This window comes from Salmo trutta, chromosome 32 (genome assembly GCF_901001165.1).
Source record: "Salmo trutta chromosome 32, fSalTru1.1, whole genome shotgun sequence".
NCBI lineage: Eukaryota > Metazoa > Chordata > Actinopteri > Salmoniformes > Salmonidae > Salmo > Salmo trutta.
This window is the reverse complement of record NC_042988.1, coordinates 23,319,746-23,339,827: the sequence shown is the minus strand read 5'-3', so window position 1 is coordinate 23,339,827 and position 20,082 is coordinate 23,319,746. Positions and strand designations below refer to the sequence as shown.

Genomic DNA, 20,082 nt, shown 5'->3' with positions numbered 1-20,082 from the left:
AAAAATGTAAGCGCCTTTGAACGGGGTATGGTAGCAGGTGCCAGGCGCACCGGTTTGTGTCAAGAACTGCAACGCTGCTGGGTTTTTCACGCTCAACAGTTTCTCGTGTGTATCAAGAATGGTCCACCACCCAAAGGATATCCAGCCAACTTGACACAACTGTGGGAAGCATTGGAGTCAGCATGGGCCAGCATTCCTGTGGAACGCTTCCGACACCTTGTAGAGTCCATGCCCCAACGAATTGAGGCTGTTCTAAGGGCAAGGGGACACACAAACACACACACATATGTTTTTTTTTGTGTTAAATTAAATTGTAATAGAGAGAAAAGTAATACGTCAAAATATGAAAAATACATTTTATAGAGTAAACAACATGATAATTTGAGAAAGTTTCTTACATTAGGATGGTGCAATACATTTCTGACTATACACACTGTAATAATGTTTGATCTATGTATTTTTCAGTGTCTTTCTTGTACAGTAAGGACCAGTCACTGCATATTGAGGTGTATGAGAAAATGAGTCAGAAACCAAAACCAAATACCAATATATGAATCTAAAACACTTATCCATGTCTACATATCCAGGATTTGTCTTGGAAATATTAAGGACATTTATATTGATGCTCCAGAAAGTCTGATGGTTGTTTTCAGACCTGAACAGTGGTCTAACATTGAGAAGAATCGTAGATCCAGCTATATGCGTCAATCCCCAATCAGTGGGAAAGGTCGGCACCATCTGTAATGGTACAATCAGACGGTCCAACTATCTTCCATTCATTTGGGATTGAGGCATACACTATATACTGTACTTAAAGCTGGATATACACTACAGATGGCAAGACTCAACACTACATATGTTGACTCATCTGAACATGAGACCACTTTGTAAAACTGACAAACTTTGTATTGAACTAAAATGAACATTTGCTGTTGTGTGATTCCTGAGCCCTTCCCTCTTGGTGTATCCACAGGTCTGAGATCAGATGAGTAGACAGGGTCGTTTCTTCACCTTGGTGGGCTGGGGGCACAGCACTGCTCGGATGGCCTCGTCAAAGACCGTCTTCAGCCCCCGCTGGGTCAGGGCAGAGCATTCCAGGTACTTCACCGAGTCTACCCAGAAAACACACAATAGATGTATGAGGGACATGGAGAGGATAGACTGTTTATCTGGCATAATGCACGGCTGGCGGGCGATGATTCCAAGAATGTGAAGCTTGGGGGACATGAAATCTCAACAACTATGCAGAATAAGGACTAAGAGCAGAATACAAAGTGTTCCATGATACTGTACAGCTCTGTGAACAACAATCATTAAAATGACAGAAAATCAATCAATCGCTGATTCAGTCATATCCAATCACAAACCCAGAGTGACCACTGTATATGTGACCACTGTTTACCAATCATGGTAGATCTTTGATGCACGATCACAAATTCAGGATCCCAGAGACCTACATACCTATCTCTTTGGCTAGTGCTAAGCCTTGTGGGTAGGTGATGGGTGCTAGCTTCTTCTCCTTCAGCTTCTCAATGGTTTCCTTCTCGTCCCTCAGATCCAGCTTGGTGCCCACGAGGATGATGGGTGTGGAGGGACAGTGGTGTCGTACCTCAGGGTACCACTAGTGGGAGCAAGCACACACACACAGAGTAGGTGAACATGGCCGCAGCAAAAGATACTGAATTACTTTTCACTTCCTTTTCTGTGATACAGCTCATCGTTAATTCTACCAAAGATGATCTATATACCAACAAGATACTGGACTGACCGCTTTAATAACGAGAATAAATGTCCGCAAAGTGGACTGCAGAAAGGAGGAGGCGGGGTCAAGCGGGAACATTCTAACCAATGAGAGGGCACATACACGTGTGAACAACAGGCATAACTCCAAAATAAAATTATTATTTGCAGGAATGCCACGTGTGTCCACTTATATCAGAACATTCGTAACAACCTAAACATTACAAAACGTCTATTTGATCAAATAAGCCTCCCGTAGCAAATTAGAATTACATTTTTTAGTTGACCAAATTCGACACTCATTATAAAAATCCCTACTTGTGGACAGATTTTGTGTACAGATTTTGGGGCAGAGTCAAGCCTCTCACTTCGTCTCTTCCCCTCTGGTTCTACTACTGTATTATGGAGTAGCCAGTTAATGCAGAGGTTGATTCCTGGTATAGCTCCTCACACATAAAATCTAGGATACTCTGTCTATTACTATTATTATTATTACTACTATCATTACCGTCATTATTATTACACACTATTCAAATAAAATGGCTGCTCTCTTGTTTCTATCAGTCACTCAATGAAAAAGGAAGTTCCTTCTTCCGTATTGAGTGACTGATAGAAACAAGAGAGCAGTGTGTGCTTTTGCAGAATAGGAAATGAATAATGAATGCTTATGAATGACGTTAGTGAGTCACCTTCGCTTATTTTAGTGTGCCTCTGTTCATTTGGAGGTCTTTCATCAGCTTCTCTGCTTAACACCTGGTTAACAGCTCTACGTATGTTTATACGTCAGTAATTATTGGTGTCTCTAATACAATATAGGACCCATCCTGCAAGCCATCATTAGCTGTTACAGCAGAGTGGAGGGAATGTCAAGGTTGAAAATGTTTCCTTTTTATAGAGCATGGATGTATAGTAATGAGAACAGTGACAGTGAAGCACGCACATACTGTATGATGCACACACACACACATTTCAGGTATTTCAGTCTACCGAGAAAAACACACACACACACACACACACACACACACACACACACACACACACACACACACACACACACACACACACACACACACACACACACACACACACACACACAAACACACACTACATTCTGTGAAAAATGCATCAAGAATTCTCGGTACCATTGCACCAAGGTTTTTCTGCCTCTCGTGTCTGTCTCTCTTTCATTGCAGGGTAGCCATTATTTAGTTATCGTCTATGGGGACAAAGCGCCCACTCCTCTGCACTCTTTGGCCTTCCTGCCATCAAACCTTGAATGCCACACAAAGGACTGGGGTAGATTTCATAGAGTCTTAGCTCCTTAGGAGGACTCATTGGAGAAGAGCAGCTTTACAATAAAAGGCTTTCACTATTCAGGAACTAAGGGGTTACCTCCGCCCTGACCCTACAGACTCTGTGGAAGAAAGATGAAAGGATGCTTCTCTATATACCAGGACAGGTAAGAGATGTCACTTTAACAAATAAAACTTCCCAGCTTCCTACAAAGAAAGGTGATGGTGCCATGAGTTAAATCATCCGTAATTTCCATCGAGGCTGACTGGATTAAATGGAAACACATTCATTTAGTGGTGTAGCAATTCTGTGTTTTTCGAAAATGGCACCTTTAGTTTACTAGTATCTCTCTGAAACTGAGTGAGGGAATTAAGTTCTGCTAGGTTAAGATATGAGTTGGCCAATACAGTGTTATGATAATGGAAGACATAAACCACAACACTTGACTTCAGAAGCTTGGAGAGAAATTCAAGCTCCAACCATTTACCCAGTGATGGCTAATTGATTCTTGATCTCCCGCTGATCCAAAATGGTGATAGCAGTAGGAGGTGTACCGTGGCAATAATCAGAGATAACACGGGTCAATTGAATCTCCTTTTGACAGGCAAATACCAGAGTGACATGGGTGGGTTAGTGTGAGCAACATGCTACATGGCTGTGACTCTGGCTGTGACTCTTCCCCCACACAGTCTGTAGTCTACCTTCCATGTTAAATAGATCCTAATGTCACCTGAAAGCCTGGTAATCTACTAAAGCTCCATTTGCATACATGGGCAATGTTACCATGGAGACTCATTGGGAACATGCCATGAAAAAACAAACTGAGAAAGATGGAGAGAGGAGGAAAAAACAACTAAAGAATTTTGTTCTTGAAATGTGAAAAGTGGCAAACATTTGCATAAGGGCTGGAGAAGCGAGATTGCTATTGTTTGAAGCTAATCATAAATTAAAGGGCTGAGTAAAGTCATTTGGGAAAGCGGGGCGATTCGAAATGGCACAAATTGGAATGGATTAACACTGGTCTTTTCAATAATTGCCAATATCAAGAACACTTTTCTTTCCCCCCCATCTTAGTTTGAGCACTTGAAATCTATGTAGTAGAATAAATGACACATTAATACTTTCCAGCGACCTACCAGACCTGCCTTCAGACCACTCTGGACCATATTAGGTTTGTTTTGACAATGTCATATCAAGTAAAGCAGATTTATCAAATGTCATTGTCTTTTGACCTCCACTGCTCTTGATATAATGCTGTCCTCTCCAACACTGACAGTTCCCAAACAAATCAGCTCAATTCAAACGGTTGACATTGAAGTCAGAGGAGTCAGACCCTTTGCTGTCATTTTTTAAATTGTATTTATTTTATTTAACCTTTATTTAACTAAGCAAGTCAGTTAAGAACAAATTCTTATTTACAATGACGGCCTACCAAAAGGCAAAAGGCATCCTGTGGGGACGGGGGCCTGGGATTAAAAATAAAAATAAATACAATATAAATATAGGAAAAAACACATCACAACAAGAGAGACAACACAACACTACATAAAGAGAGACTTAAGACAACAACATAGCAAGGCAGCAACACATGCCAAAACAGCATGGTAGCAACACAACATAACAACAACATGGTAGCAACACAACATGGTAGCAGCACAAAACATGGCAGAAACATTATTGGGCACAGACAACAGCACAAAGGGCAAGAAGGTAGAGACAACAATACATCACACAAAGCAGCCACAACTGGCAGTAAGAGTGTCCATGATTGAGTCTTTGAATGAAGAGATTGAGATAAAACTGTCCAGTTTGAGTGTTTGTTGCAGCTCGTTCCAGTCGCTAGTTGCAGCAAACTAAAAATAGGAGCGACCCAGGGATGTGTGTGCTTTGGGGACCTTTAACAGAATGTGAATGGCAGAACGGGTGCTGTATGTGGAGGATGAGGGCTGCAGATAGATATCTCAGATAGGGGGGAGTGAGGACTAAGAGAGTTTTATAAATAAGCATCAACCAATGGGTCTTGCGACGGGTATACAGAGATGACCAGTTTACAGAGGAGTACAGAGTGCAGTGATGTGTTCTATAAGGAGTATTGGTGGCAAATCTGATGGCCGAAGGGTAAAGAACATCTAGCCGCTCGAGAACACCGTTACCTGCCAATCTATAAATTATGTCTCCGTAATCTAGCATGGGTAGGATGGTCATCTGAATCAGGGTTAGTTTGGCAGCTGGGGTGAAAGAGGAGCGATTACAATAGAGGAAATCAAGTCTAGATTTAACTTTAGCCTGCAGCTTTGATATGTGCTGAGAGAAGGACAGTGCACCGTCTAGCCATACTCCCAAGTACTTGTATGAGGTGACTACCTCAAGCTCTAAACCCTCAGAGGTAGTAATAACACCTGTGGGAGGAGGGGCATTCTTCTTACCAAACCATATGGCCTTTGTTTTGGAGGTGTTCAGAAGAAGGTTAAGGGTAGAGAAAGCTTGTTGGACACTAAGAAAGCTTTGTTGTAGAGCATTTAACACAACATCCGGGGAGGGGCCAGTTGAGTATAAGACTGTATCGTCTGCATATAAATGGATGACAGAGCTTCCTACTGCCTGAGCTATGTTTTTGATGTAAATTGAGAAGAGCGTGGGGCCTAGGATCAAGCCTTGAGGAACTCTCTTGGTGACAGGCAGTGGCTGAGATAGCAAATTTTCTGACTTTATACACTGCACTCTTTGAGAGAGGTAGTTAGCAAACCAGCCCAAAAACCCCTCAGAGACACCAATACCCAATACTCCTTAGCTGGCCTACAAGAATGGAATGGTCTACCGTATCAAAAGCTTTGGCCACATCAATAAAAATAGCAGCACAATATTGCTTAGAATCAAGGGCAACGGTGAAATCATTGAGGACCTTTAAGGTTGCAATGACACATCCCTAACCTGAGTGGAAACCAGATTGCATACCTGAGAGACATCAAGAAAGACAGTCAGTTGATTATTGACAATTTTTTGATAACAATTTTTTGACAACACTTTTGATAAACAGGGCAAATCGAAATAGACCTATAACGGTTAGGATCAGCTTGATCTTCCCCTTTAAATAAAGGATGAACCATGACTGCCTTCCAAGCAATGGGAACCTCCCCAGAAAGGAGAGACAGGTTAAAAAGGTTGGAGATAGGCTTGGCGATGATAGGGGCAGCAACCTTAAAGAAGAAACGGTCCTCGGACTCAGCACCTCAGCACCTCGGACTCAGTGACCGCCTGCAGGGAGAAACTGTAGTGGGGCAGGGGAAAAATAGGGAGAAGCATCGGGGTCTCATTAGAAGGGGTGGGAGATGAGGAAATGTTGGACGGGCAAGGAGGCATGTCTGAGTCAAATAGGAATCCTGACTTAATGAAGTGGTGATTAAAGAGCTCAGCCATGTGCTTCTTGTCAGTAACAACCACATCATCAACATTAAGGGACATGGGCAGCTGTGAGGAGGAGGGTTTATTCTCCATGTCTTTAACCGTTTTCCAGAACTTCTTGACAAAGCCTATGGCTGAGGCAATAGTATGAGAACAAGCAACAATAAAAGTGTTTGAAAAGGGTAACGTTTGGCAGGCTTTTTTGGTGATATTATAGCTCTTTGATGTGAATTCAACTTCTATAGTAGTGTGTCAGTTCAAAACCCATGACCTCTGGAGAGATGGAGATGGAGAGACAGGATGGGACACTTACTATCTTCTCCTTTTCATCAGAACAGCAGTAGAGCGATAGAGGGCTCAAGGACAGCTTCGTTCAGCAGTAGCTGAGAGCTGCCAAGGTGGCATGTGAACTGTGCAGTGAAAAGACACAGACCCTGACAGTTACCTGGGGGAGTAGGTAGAGGTCTCATCGTGCATTATGGGAGTTAAGTTCACATGGGACATCCATGTTTGACGCAGTTAAAGAAGAGATGATTATTTCTCTCTGACCTGAATGAATATGATTGAATATGATTTCTATTGATGAACAGATTTCTATATCCTATCCAAATGGAGTGAGGTTCATTGGAATCCAGTGAGATGCAACGTGCTACTTGAATAGATGTGCTGTTCTTGTCCTTGGATTTGAAATATTTTATTTATGACTGTCTGACTGAAGCGACTAAACCATGGCCTCTGCAACAAAAGGTAGAGCTGAAAGCAGCAGAACACAAAACAACTATTGATAATAGCATTACTCAGACATAGTTAAAATAGAAAAATATTAATTGTCTATTGGACTATATCCTATTACTGTACTATAAATGCCAGAATCTGCAATATTATACGGTACATTTCGATTTTCTGTTGAAAGCGGGTAAACCAGAGTAGCCTATCCTTTTTAAATTTATAGATTTCTCTATGTGTTAAGACTCACTTCATTATCTTAAACTTGACAGGCATTGTATAGATTAACTGGCATACTACTGTTATCCTGCTCAGTTTTCCATCAACCCCCTCTGTATTACTGACAGATGATGACCCATCTATATTCACAGAAAGGAAAGCACATCTAAATACCCCTGTGCTTTAGGAGTGATCAACAGTATTGACACGTTAATCTCTCCGTATATTCATCTATAATGAATGCTATATACTGCAGCTCTTGGGGATGCTGCAGCCTTTATAATGACACTGTGTCAATCAACGCCAATCAACACCTACATTATGAGAACAATGTCATCTGCTATCACTGCATTAGGTACAGAGGAAAACACCGGAGGCGGATCAAATAGAATATGTGTGAACTGCTGTCACGTCCTGACCAGTAAAAGGGGTTATTTGTTATAGTAGTTTGGTCAGGGCGTGGCAGGGGGTGTTTGTTTTGTGTGTTTTGGGGTTTTGATGTATGTTCTATATTTTATATTTCTACGTTCATTCTATGTTCCCTATCCTTGTTTTGTATTTCTGTGTTTTGGCCTGGTATGGCTCTCAATCAGGGACAGCTGTACTTCGTTGTCGCTGATTGGGAGCCATACTTAGGTAGCCCTTTTTCCACCTGTCTTTTGTGGGAAGTTGATTTTGCATAGTTGTGAGTAGCCTGCAATACTGTTCGTTCGTTCGTTCGTTGTGTTTTGTTTATTGTTTTGCTGGTTCACGTTTATTAAAATATGATGAACCCAACCCACGCTGCGCTTTGGTCCCCTTCTTCTAACGATGGACGTGACAACTGCATACTATATGTACCTATACATTGTAGCACAACAGCCATGAAGATCACACAGCATCCACTCACCTTGGCTCTGACGTTCTCAAACGATGCTGGGCTCACCAGAGAGAAACAGATGAGGAACACATCCTAGGGGACAAACATAGTGTCTGATCAATGGTAGTATTAAAGGTGTAGGGAGATGTTGATGTTGTAAACAGATTAGATCTAGTGATTCATATAGTGTATATGGTCATTGGTCAGTGAAGGTGTAGGGACTAATACATGTGGTTGTACTGAAGGGTAGAAAGGTGTATCAGAGTAGTAGAAGACGTGGGGTCTGAAATGATTGACACCCTTGATAAAGATGAGCAATAATGACTGTATAAAAAGTAGTATGCAAATACTGAACTATATTGTGTGCTCCAAACAATGTGGAAATTATATCATTTAATGCTAATACAATTGCTCAAAGATATTTAGTTTAACAAGTAATATTATGTTTTTCTCAAAAAAGATTATTATAAATAAAGTAGTCAACAGTTTACATCCTGAATGAATCAGGAATAATGATGAATGAGCAAGTTACAGAGGGTCAAAGATCAGTCCCCCAAGACATGCTAACCTCTCACCATTACCAATAACGGGAAGTTTGCATGTTTTTGGGTTATGATTTTTGAACCTCTGTAACTTTCTCATTCATCATCATTCACCATTCATTCAGGATTATTCGTAATCATGGCAGCATCCATTATTAACTGGACAGTATTCAGTCATTTCTGCTCATCTTTATCAAGGGTGTCAATAATTCCCGACCCCACTGTATATCATTTGTAATAGAGATTCTGTATGTGTGTGTGTGTTACCGTCTGAGGATAGGACAGAGGTCTGAGTCTGTCATAGTCCTCCTGTCCTGCTGTATCCCACAGTCCCAGGTTCACTGGCTTACTGTCCACCATCACATTGGCTGAGTAGTTATCAAATCTGCAAGACAAATGAGTCCATTACATCTAGAACATATCACAGTGAAAAACCTTACACAGAATATACAGTATACAGTTTATTAGGTACACCACCCCGTTCACGAAAATGGATCGCTCATACAGACATGGCCGTGGCTTGCTATATAAAGCAGGCAGACAGGCATCAAGACAACTCGTTGATGAGAGAGGTCAAAGGAGAATGGAAAGAAGTGTGCAAGCTAACAGGCAAATAACGGCGCAGTACAACAGTGGTGTGAACGGCATCTTGGAACGCACACGGATGGGCTATTGCAGCAGACTGCGTAAGCAGCATGAATCCATGGCCCCATCCTGCCTGGTGTTAACAGTACAGGGTGGTGGCGGTGGTGTAATGGTGTGGGGAATGTTTTCCTGGCACACGTTAGGTCCCTTGACACCAATTGAGCAACAATTGAACGCCATGCTCCAAAGAATTCAGTCTGTTCTGAAGGTAAAGTGGGGTCCGACCCGGTACTAGATAGTGTACCTAATAAACTGGCCCCTGAGTGTATAAAAACTGCATACAATAGGTGTTTGTGAAAGTAAAGTCAATATCTAGCATACCAATCCCTAGAATTATTGTGCATATAACATTGTTTCCTATTTCTGGTTATTGGTTGCATTATGTATGATGTTTGTCCATTCAGCCCACACACATGTCCACTGTGTCTGTCTGTGGTCCAGTACTTACACTGTGGGGATGTACTCTCCAGGGAAGGCGTTGGTTGTGTAGCTGATGAGCAGGCATGTCTTTCCCACAGCACTGAAACAGACATTGGGCAATCAGTTGTGTGCCAACACATACACACACATTTTCTTGCTGCAATAGCACATTGACACACTCTCGTGTGCATGAGCACACACACACACATACACACACACACACACACACACACACACACACACACACACACACACACACACACACACACACACACACACACACACACACAGAACCTATAGTCATTACAGGGTAGCTGCCAGCTGTCAGAGTAACTCCCTTCTCTTACAAAAAAAACACATGCCAAATTCGCAGTTTCACATGTGAAATATTGTAGCTGTTTTCATATTGAGGTAAAATTTCACAAGTGAAATCATATTCATTTTCCATTAAGTTAGAATTGCATTTTCACATGTGAAAAACATTCACATGAGAAAATTACATTTGGAGTTTCATATGTAAAAAAAACTCCACATGTGAAAAAGTTCACATTTGAAAAAGAAAATGTAATGTACAGTTTCATATGTGAAAAAAATACACATGAAAGTAAAAACATTTTTTTTTACTCCAATGTTTGTTAACAAAGTTAATGTAAACAAACACTGTATAGCCTAAAAATATGGTTAAAACTATCATTTTGATATCATGGATGGTCAGTCCTTGCATCCATAGTGTAGTCTATGGATTTGAAAGTGGTTGCGTTTCTCCAGCCCCATCCCTTAGCGTTTTACCGAAACTGTGGTGGGGAGGACACCTGTTAATGTTTCAATTAAGGATTGCCGCTTCAAACTCCGTAGGTTATATTAATAGTGTTACTACATGGTGCCATTCTCTAGTGAATGAGTTACTTTTGTCCCATTACAGTTTTTTCCAACTGCTTACACACAAAATCTTTTCATGTCACATGATTTTTGAAACCTCTCACTCAAAGTGCAAAACTACACACCAAATATCCAAAACCATAAGCTAGTTCTCAGCCTTTGACTCAGTTGTCAATTGCATAAAACACTTTTTTCAAAACACTACACACAATTCTCTACCTAAAACACAAAAATCTAACAGGAAGTGACTTGCTTTCCTTTTCCAAACACAACCAATCAAAATGCTACACTTATTCACCAGGTCACACACACAATAGGACAGAGGGCAATTACCAATGTCCCTGGACAGCGTGGGGGTAATATAACTGTGTGCTGCCATCACTCAAAATGGGGTCCTCCATCACAATGCCACACTGGGTCCGTACAACACCGGCCATATGCTCACTTTTCTGGATGCAATTTACACAATGCTTGTCCCGAATCCAGATCAGGAGCCTGCTAGATTTGTGGTTTTATGGGACAAAGTTAGTTTTCACCGGGCTGTTCTGGTCCAAAATTGGTTTGCCACCCATCCACAATTTGTAGTTTTGTACCTACCCCCATATTCACCTTTTCTAAATCCCATAGAGGAATTCTTCTCAGCCTCGCGCTGGAAAGTGTATGATTGCCAACCCTATGCCCGCATGCCGCTTCTCCAGGCAATGGAGGACGCATGTGGGGACATAGAGGTTGCCTCTGTCCAAGGTTGGATACGCCATGCTAGGAGATACTTCCCTCGATGTTTGGCAAGAGAAAACGTATCTTGTGATGTGGACAAAGTATTGTGGCCCGGACCCAGCCCGGAGAAGAGATGAAGCGTAGCTTAGCACTGGTGACTGCCCCTCCCCTACCAATTCCTGGACTGCCCCCCCGGGACCCCACACACACAATTGTGTTCTTTACTGTATTCTAAAGAATATACTTTTGGTTTACATATGTTTATGGTTTGGTTGTATGCTACTGTATACAACAGTAATGTTTGGCCTAATAAATATTTTCTGTTTCTACATTGCATTGGTGTTTACAGTGTACTTGTTACCCCTCTCAGCAGATTACTTTCACTGTAGGACATTGTATTGAAATGTAATTTAAGCCTATGAAAGACCAAAGAGCTTTAGATTTAGAACAACAGTGTTTACATGGTATATCCAAAAATGTACTATTATGAAAGCAGTGTTTGCCATTTGATGCAAATGATTCATTCTGACATGTGTTTATGGCATTTTGAATGCAGTGTTACATTTTGAAGGAGATGTGAGGCATTTTGCATTTTGTGTGTGCAGTTTAGGGAATTGTGTGTAGAGTTTTGAAAAAAGGAGACAGTTTTGAAAACGTGTGTAAGCAGTTGGAAACTGTAATATCAAGCAAAACTTCTGAAGTCAAGAACAAAATTCTTTGTAGGTATTGCCCTGGCCATAGAGAGGGGTTTTTTGTTCTTTATTTTGGTTAGGCCAGGGTGTTACATTGGGTGGGCGTTCTATGTTCCTTTTTCTATGTTTTTGTATTTCTTTGTTTTGGGCCGTGTGTGTGGCTCCCAATCAGGCACAGCTGAAGCTCGTTGTTGCTGATTGGGAGTCACACAATCCAAAAGTATTGATAGCGAAACAAAATATTGCAAGGGAAAAAAATGTCAAAGTGAGGGCAAATGAATTGTAAATGGATGCAATTAAATAAAACAATTAAATTAAACAATTCTACCTATTTTTGGTTATGTTACCCTGGCCTTTGCTTTCGCTGCCTTTTTCCAGTGGTGGAAAAAGTACTTGAGTAAAAGTAAAGATACCTGAATAGAAAATTACTCAAGTGAAAGTCACCCAGTAAAATACTACTTGAGTAAAAGTCTAAAAGTATTTGGTTTTAAATATACTTAAGTATCAAAAGTAAATGTAGTTGCTAAAATATACTTAAGTATGAAAAGTAAAAGTACAAATAATTTTAAGAAGTACTTCTATTAAGCAAACCAGATGGCACAATTTTTTTTATTTTATGGATATTCATGGACACACTCCAACACTAAGACATAATTTAAAAATAAAGCATTTGTGTTTGAGTCCGCCAGATCAGAGGCAGTAGTGATGACCAGGGATGGTCTCTTGATAAGTGTGCAAATTGAACCGTTTTCTGTCCTGCCTAGCATTCAGAATGTAACAAGTACTTTTGGGTGTCAGGGAAAATGTATGGAGTAAAAAGTATATAATCTTCTTTAGGAATGTAGTGAAGTAAAAGTAAAAGTTGTCAAAAATATAAATAGTAAAGTAAAGTACAGATACCCAAAAACACTACTTAAGTAGTACTTTAAAGTATTTTTACTCAAGTACTTTACGCCACTGCTTTTTCCAGTTGCAAGTTTTGGCACATTCATTCCAGCAGGATAGCACCCTGCATCCCACTGTTGGTTTGCTAAGCAGGGTCGGTCCTGGTCAGTCCATGGATGGGAGACCAGACGTAGATGGAAGGGGTGAAAATGGTTTCTTTTCTTGTAAGGGTTAGCTGCCTTAATATGGTAAGAAACCTCAAATTGCAGATTATGTAAATTCTTTAAATTTTTCTTGTTTGGAAAGCTTCCACCATACTTGAGCCAGAATACCATCATTAAATTCAGCTTGGTGTCTATCATGGTCCACTCCCACTCATGATAAAATGGTACAACAACAGCACGCCAACTCATTTTGGGGATTTTCCCTGTGCAAAGAAGATGCCAATATACTGTCCTTATTGCTTGCTACAGTATGATGAATGGCCATAGACATTCTACTATATGTACAATGTGCTGAATGAACAGCATGATGGGGCCTGGCTTCTTTCAAACTTGCCTACATTATGAGAAGCAGTAATCCTCTTTCTCTAGCTTCTTGTCAGTGTTCTAAAATACCTCTGACAGGCAGCAGCTAAAAACACAGTCAAGGTTTTGGCAGTAAAATTCCAATAAGAAGCACGCACCTGCATGTACAGACAGGGGGGAAGGAATGCTAGTCTGAGGAGTGCTCCCACAGTTAAATTTTTAGGGCAAGGTTAGAAAGTGACACCCCGGGCTATACGTAGGCAGGCTACCATCAGCTTCTTCTACAGATTGGCTCCACCTTGAACATCATTAGGTTAGCATTCAAGGTTGGGTAGAAGAAACCTGATAGATGCCATTGAAAATAACTGGAGAAACATTCATAGTTTATACCCTTGTGGAAGACATGATTAGTAATAACTTACTGTCTATTATATCAGGTGGCAAGAAGCAGTTCTGTCCACACTAACTGAAGTCGAGAGAGAGAGAGAGGTGACATGAGAGAGAGAGGTGATATGAGAGAGAGAGAGAGAGAGAGAGAGAGGTGACATGAGAGAGAGAGGTGATATGAGAGAGAGAGCGAGAGAGAGAGAGAGAGAGAGAGAGAGAGAGAGAGAGAGAGAGAAAGAGAGAGAGGTGATATGCGAGAGAGAGAAAGAGAGAGAGATGATATGAGAGAGAGAGAGAAAAAGAGTCCCCTCATCCAGCTGGTCCTGGGGCTGAGTCCACAAACCTGTTTTACTAACACACTGAAGCCTCAGGACCAGAACATCCAATCAATCAGAATAAACCAAATTACAACACAGTCAAAACAAAACTACATTGCTTATTGGGAAACACAAGCACAAACACAAAGCAAAATGCAATGCTATCTGGCCCTAAATCGACAGTACACTATGGCTAAATATTTGACCATGGTTACTGATCAAAACCTTAGAAAAACCTTGACAAAGTACAGGCTCAGTGAGCACAGCCTTGCCATTGAGAAGGGTAGACACAGGAAAACCTGGCTCCCTGTAGAGGAAAGGCTGTGCAACCACTGCACAACAGCAGAACCTGAGACGGAGCTGCATTTCCTGACAAAATGTCAAAAATATAAAACAATTAGAGAGTGTCATTTCCCCAAATTTGAAATCCTTATTCAAGGTTTTAAAGACCTCTCTGATGAGGATAGGCTACCCATCCTGTTGGGGGAGGACGCAGAGAGCTGTGGGTTGGCAGCGCACTACATTGCTGCCTGCCATAAGTTGAGGGACAGTGTCTGACAGACCAATAAACCTGCACATGTCCTCAACTGTATGGTTATTGTTATTGTTGAATGTATGGTTATATTGACCGTTGGTTATTGTTGTTACTGTTGTCCCGTTGACAATTTTTGATTCTCATTTTTATTTATTTTTTATATTGTAAATATCCAAAGTAAGCTTTGGCAATACGTACATTGTTACGTCATGCCAATAAAGCGAATTGAATTGAATTGAATTGAATTGAATTGAGAGAGGTGATATGAGAGAGAGAGAAAGAGAGAGAGAGAGAGAGAGAGGTGATATGAGAGAGAGAGAGAGAGAGAGGTGATATGAGAGAGAGAGAGAGAGAGAGAGAGAGAGAGAGAGAGAAAGAGAGAGAGAGAGAAAGAGAGAGAGAAAGAGAGAGAGATGATATGAGAGAGAGAGAGAGAGGTGATATGAGAGAGAGAGAGAAAGAGAGAGAGAGAGAGAGGTGATATGAGAGAGAGAGAGAGAGAGAGAGAGAGAGAGAGAGAGAGAGAGAGAAAGAGAGAGAGAGAGAGAGAGGTGATATGAGAGTGAGATACAGGGTAGTGTGATAGTGTCTATTTCCCTCTCTCAGTGGTGAGTTAGTGTGTCATTGAGCAGTCTCTATCTCTGCTACCCTCTGACTCACACACACATGCTGTTGACTGTGGTCTAAGTGTAGGGGCCCCGTGCTTCCTACTCTCCACCTGCTCCTCCTGCATGAGGTTCCCTCTCTCTTCTTACCCCCACACACAGATGGACAAGGGACAGGGGCTGATGGAACCCCTAAATCCAATGATGGCATTGTGATAACTTACTACATGCACCTGATGGAACCATGTGAAATGCTATATTCTATGGTGCATCTGAAAGGTACTCATTTTAACAGGGCAATTACTTTTCAACTCATAGTTCTACAACGGAACAAAAGACTAAAAAGTGCCAATCATGCTAGAGTAGTTAAAAGTTACAGCACATGAATGCTTTTCAATGATACTTCATGGTGGGAATCCAACATATACAGCATCTGACTTCAAAGACCAGCCTAATTACCACCGGATGGGCAGAGTTCATTTTTAATGCTCTCACTTCTCACTCAGTCAGAAAGGCCTAAAACAAAAAACAACCGAGGAAGATATAGATGTCAAAATCACACTTACACCTAAATGCCACACTCCAGAATGAAGTTGTTGGCCTATTTGTGTCCTGTTTTGTTTCTGTCACCTCTGCCTTGATGTATCCAACAGGAATACACATATCTATGTTCCCCACACATACATACTGTATGACTGCGTTCAAACAAGTAAGCCGTCACAGTTTCAAAGCTATTCAAGTCTCCTGATCTACAGGGGTTCTCCACATAGGGGGACCGGGGTGTCAGAGTTGGCAGGAGGCAGGGCGGTGACACTGAGTGACAGTCAGGACAATAGGGGCATAGAACCTCTCATGAAGTGTACCTTTGTAAAGTATTTATCTTTTCCTGTCATTCTCTCTCTCTCTCTCTCTCTCTCTCTCTCTCTCTCTCTCTCTCTCTCTGTCTCTCTCTCTGTGAAAAGTCTGGACAACCACTCCCTCTCTCTTTCTCTTCTCTTTCTCTCCAGTTAATGTCACCTCTACCAGCTCTTACTGACACCTACCCATGGGCCCCCTCTCTTTCCATTTACTGTAACCAGCATCCTCACCCACAGGGCACTGACTGACACTGGACGTCGATGGACGTTGAAAAGTTGCTTAATTTTGTTAGTCCGACCTGGCCTTAATTTTAACATCCACAGACGTCTGGACCGGCCTTCATTTGGCCCAAACATAGACATCCATGACTGGTTCAAAAGTTTGGACAGTACAGTACAGTACAGTACAGTACAGTGAGGTAAAGAATAGTTCAGTATAGTTTAGTACAGTACAGTAAAGAATAGTTCAGTATAATTCAGTACAGTACAGTAAAGAATAGTTGAGTATAATTCTGTACAGTACAGTACAGTAAAGAATAGTTGAGTATAATTCAGTACAGTACAATACAGTAAAGAATAGGTGAGTATAGGTCAGTACAGTACAGTACAGTAAAGAATAGTTGAGTATAATTCAGTACAGTACAATACAGTAAAGAATAGGTGAGTATAGGTCAGTACAGTACAGTACAGTAAAGAATAGGTGAGTATAGGTCAGTACAGTACAGTACAGTAAAGAATAGGTGAGTATAGGTCAGTACAGTACAGTACAGTAAAGAATAGTTGAGTATAGGTCAGTACAGTACAGTACAGTACAGGAAAGAATAGGTGAGTATAGGTCAGTACAGTACAGTACAGTAAAGAATAGTTGCGTATAGTTCAGTACAGTACAGTGTAGTAGAATAGAGTGGAGTAGAGTTCAGTAAAGTACACAGTAGAACACACTAGAGTTGAGTACACTATAATGTACTGTACTGTACTATACTCTACTACACTGTAATCTACTCTACTACACTGTACTGTACTGTACTGAACTCTACTGTACTCTACTGAGCTCTACTGTGTAGAGCTGGGAATTGCCAGGGACCTCGCGATACAATATTATCACGATACTTAGGTGCCGATACATTATGTATTGCAATTTTCACGATTCTCACAATTCTATATGTATTGCAATTCAATACTGTGATTTTATTGCGATTTCATGGTCAAAACATATTGCTCACCATATGTCTGCTGCAGAAGGACATGAGAGAGCCATGAGAAAGCAAGTTTTTTATCATTCATGGAAATAAAAGTGCTGAAAACAAATTGGCTCCCTATTTTTTTTTAAACACTGGAGTTTTGTTGCAGGTACAGCCAACTAGCCCAAAAATAATATTGCGATATTGTCAAAACGAGTACACCCAAAAATAATATCCTGATATGTAACTGTATCGATTTCCCCCCCATCACAACTACTGTGCTGTACTTTAATGTCCAACCTTGTGAAACATAGAATTCTATAATTGGTTCAGAATTGGTCCGGTCCAGACCAACAAAATGTTGTTTTGTTTGGTGGCGGAGCTGATTAAAAAAAATAGCCAGTGTGTAGAATAATCCCCAAATATGCGTATTTCTACTTGTGTACCTATTTAGGATACATCACCATGAAGAGAATGACATTCATATCCATAATTATACATTTCTGTGTAGTACAGATCAGGGACCCATGATGAAATTCCATTCTGCTACTGGGTGTAAATCCACTTCACTTACTTTGCTAAAGCTTCCTGTTGACGTTTCCTGTTGAATACAGGCCATTTGCTGTATAACTGCACTTTGTCGAAATACAAAGAACAAGCAAAAATGTGTCTTTGGTCTTTGCATCGACCGTGTATGAGAATGGTGTTGTGGGTGTTAAAGGTGACTGTGTTATAGGTGGCAGCTGTGCTCTTGTTCCTTTATTAACCATGAGACTGTGAAGACAGAGTGCACCACAGACTAAAGAGGAACTTAAAAACTAAAACTGGAGGATAAAAGCAGCATAACAGAACTTCTCTTTTACAAAAAGAGAAGAGGTTTAACGAACGCAGAACAGGAAAAGACTGCATTGACCTCACTGACTGCTGTCTGTGTCTTTGTAAATGTTCTCTTTAATTGAGGCCCTCATTATCACCAACGACTCTCCATCTCCTCTCTCCTACAAACATTACACCCACGGATCCCAATCTCCAGCTAGCATCTCAGCATCCATTTTGTCTTATTCAACATGTCACCAATCTTGCATACACTCCAAAAGGGTTCTTTGGCTGTCCCCATAGGAGAACCCTTTTGGGTTCCACGTAGAACCCTCTGTGGAAAGGGTTTTTACATGGAACCCAAAAGGGTTCTATCAGTAACCAAAAGGGTTATTCAAAGGGTTCTCCTACGGGGACAGCTGTATAACCGTTTTAGGTTCTAGATAGCACCTTTTTTTCTAAGTTTAGGCACTTCCTTCCTGTCTTCTGAATTCGGTGTGTATTGCTACACTGTCTCTTCCTTATTGATTTAAGGGCTGTTGAACAATGTCATTATCAAGTCATCATACATTCCTCAACCTGATGTTAAAACTGCACATGCAAATGAGGAATTTAAAGTGTTCATTGTGTGGCCTGTTTTACAGTTTGAGGTTTGTTCTACTGGGAAGTTCCTGCCTTGAGGGTGTCATTATGTTGTTGTATTGACTATGTGATAAAGACCTATTGAGCTTCTGGACATCAAGGTTAATACTGTACACAAAAGGACTGTTACTTAAAAGTATTATTTCTTTATCTAGCTAATACAGATTAGAACAAGGTTAGATTGTTCTGTGGCACCTTTAACCATTTTGCCCCCCTCAAGTCTATCAAGCTGACAGACAACAGCTATGAGGAAGGTATGAACAGTGCAAACTGCATACAATAACCTCATCATTAAGACTATGACAACCAAATTGAAATAAAAAAGTACATACATTCCAATTACTGCAGCTCCCAAATGCAATATGAAACGAATTCATTCAATTCATTCATAAAAAACAGAAGTTGTCTTGACACAAGAATGTGTAGTACAATAAACAGAGAAAAATGTATCTCCCAATTAATAGACAATTGAAAGAAGGCTAAATAGAGCTTTTCGAAATGTCCACTTTTTAACACACCCAAATCCAAGTACCCTACCAGGTGTTGAACTGCGCGCATACATAACTTAAAGAACTTACCCATCTCCAACCACCACACACTTGATGGCTTGCATTTTCCAGGGGCTGATTTAACAACTTGTGAGTTTACACTTAGTAGGCAAGACAACAATGTAGAATCAGGTACAGTACAGGAAATACGTTTGCCTATCTTATCTTGCCCACCGCCTCGACTCTCGCGTTTCCTCATGCGCAGCGCAGTTGAATGCGGCGAAGTTTATCATTGGGTCTACTGAAGAACATCTCTCATAGCAGGAAGTTGGCCTATGTGAAACTGTGATATTACAGTTGTTTCCAACTGCTTACACACAAAATCTTTTCATGTCACAAGATTTTTGAAACCTCTCACTCAAAGTGCAAAACTACACACCAAATATCCAAAACCATAAGCTAGTTCTCAGCCTTTGACTCAGTTGTCAATTGCATATAACACTTTTTTCAAAACTCTACACACAATTCTCTACCTAAAACACAAAAATCTAACAGGAAGTGACTTGCTTTCCTTTTCCAAACACAACCAATCAAAATGCTACACTTATTCACCAGGTCACACACACAATAGGACAGAGGGCAATTACCAATGTCCCTAGACAGCGTGGGGGTAATATAACTATGTGTGCTGCCATCACTCAAAACGGG

The 20,082-nt window shown here is 40.9% G+C and overlaps 1 protein-coding gene across 2 annotated transcripts; it reads right to left on the bottom strand.

The window, feature by feature from the left end:
- Positions 1–289: 289 nt before the first annotated feature.
- Positions 290–19,729, bottom strand: LOC115171460 (ras-related C3 botulinum toxin substrate 2). 2 transcript variants are annotated; one of them, XM_029728285.1, is made up of 6 exons: positions 19,465–19,724; positions 9,875–9,946; positions 9,049–9,166; positions 8,270–8,332; positions 1,462–1,621; positions 290–1,112 (listed from the first exon to the last, which is right to left on the bottom strand). In XM_029728285.1, the coding sequence occupies exons 1-6, from the start codon at positions 19,497–19,499 to the stop codon at positions 982–984; spliced, it is 579 nt and encodes a 192-aa protein (XP_029584145.1). In that variant the 5' UTR covers positions 19,500–19,724; the 3' UTR covers positions 290–981. The 2 variants fall into 2 exon arrangements, with proteins under 2 accessions (XP_029584145.1, XP_029584146.1); XM_029728286.1 differs by having other exon boundaries at positions 1,052–1,112; positions 1,458–1,621; positions 19,465–19,729.
- Positions 19,730–20,082: the final 353 nt, after the last annotated feature.

Coding starts and splice junctions, on each gene's coding strand:
- LOC115171460 (XM_029728285.1), bottom strand. CDS start 19,499: ATGCAAGCCATCAAGTGTGTGGTGGTTGGAGATGG. Junction 9,167..9,874: donor GGAGAGTACATCCCCACAGT/GTAAGTACTGGA, acceptor TTTGTCTTGCAG/ATTTGATAACTACTCAGCCA. Junction 1,622..8,269: donor TTGAGAACGTCAGAGCCAAG/GTGAGTGGATGC, acceptor TGCTCCCACTAG/TGGTACCCTGAGGTACGACA.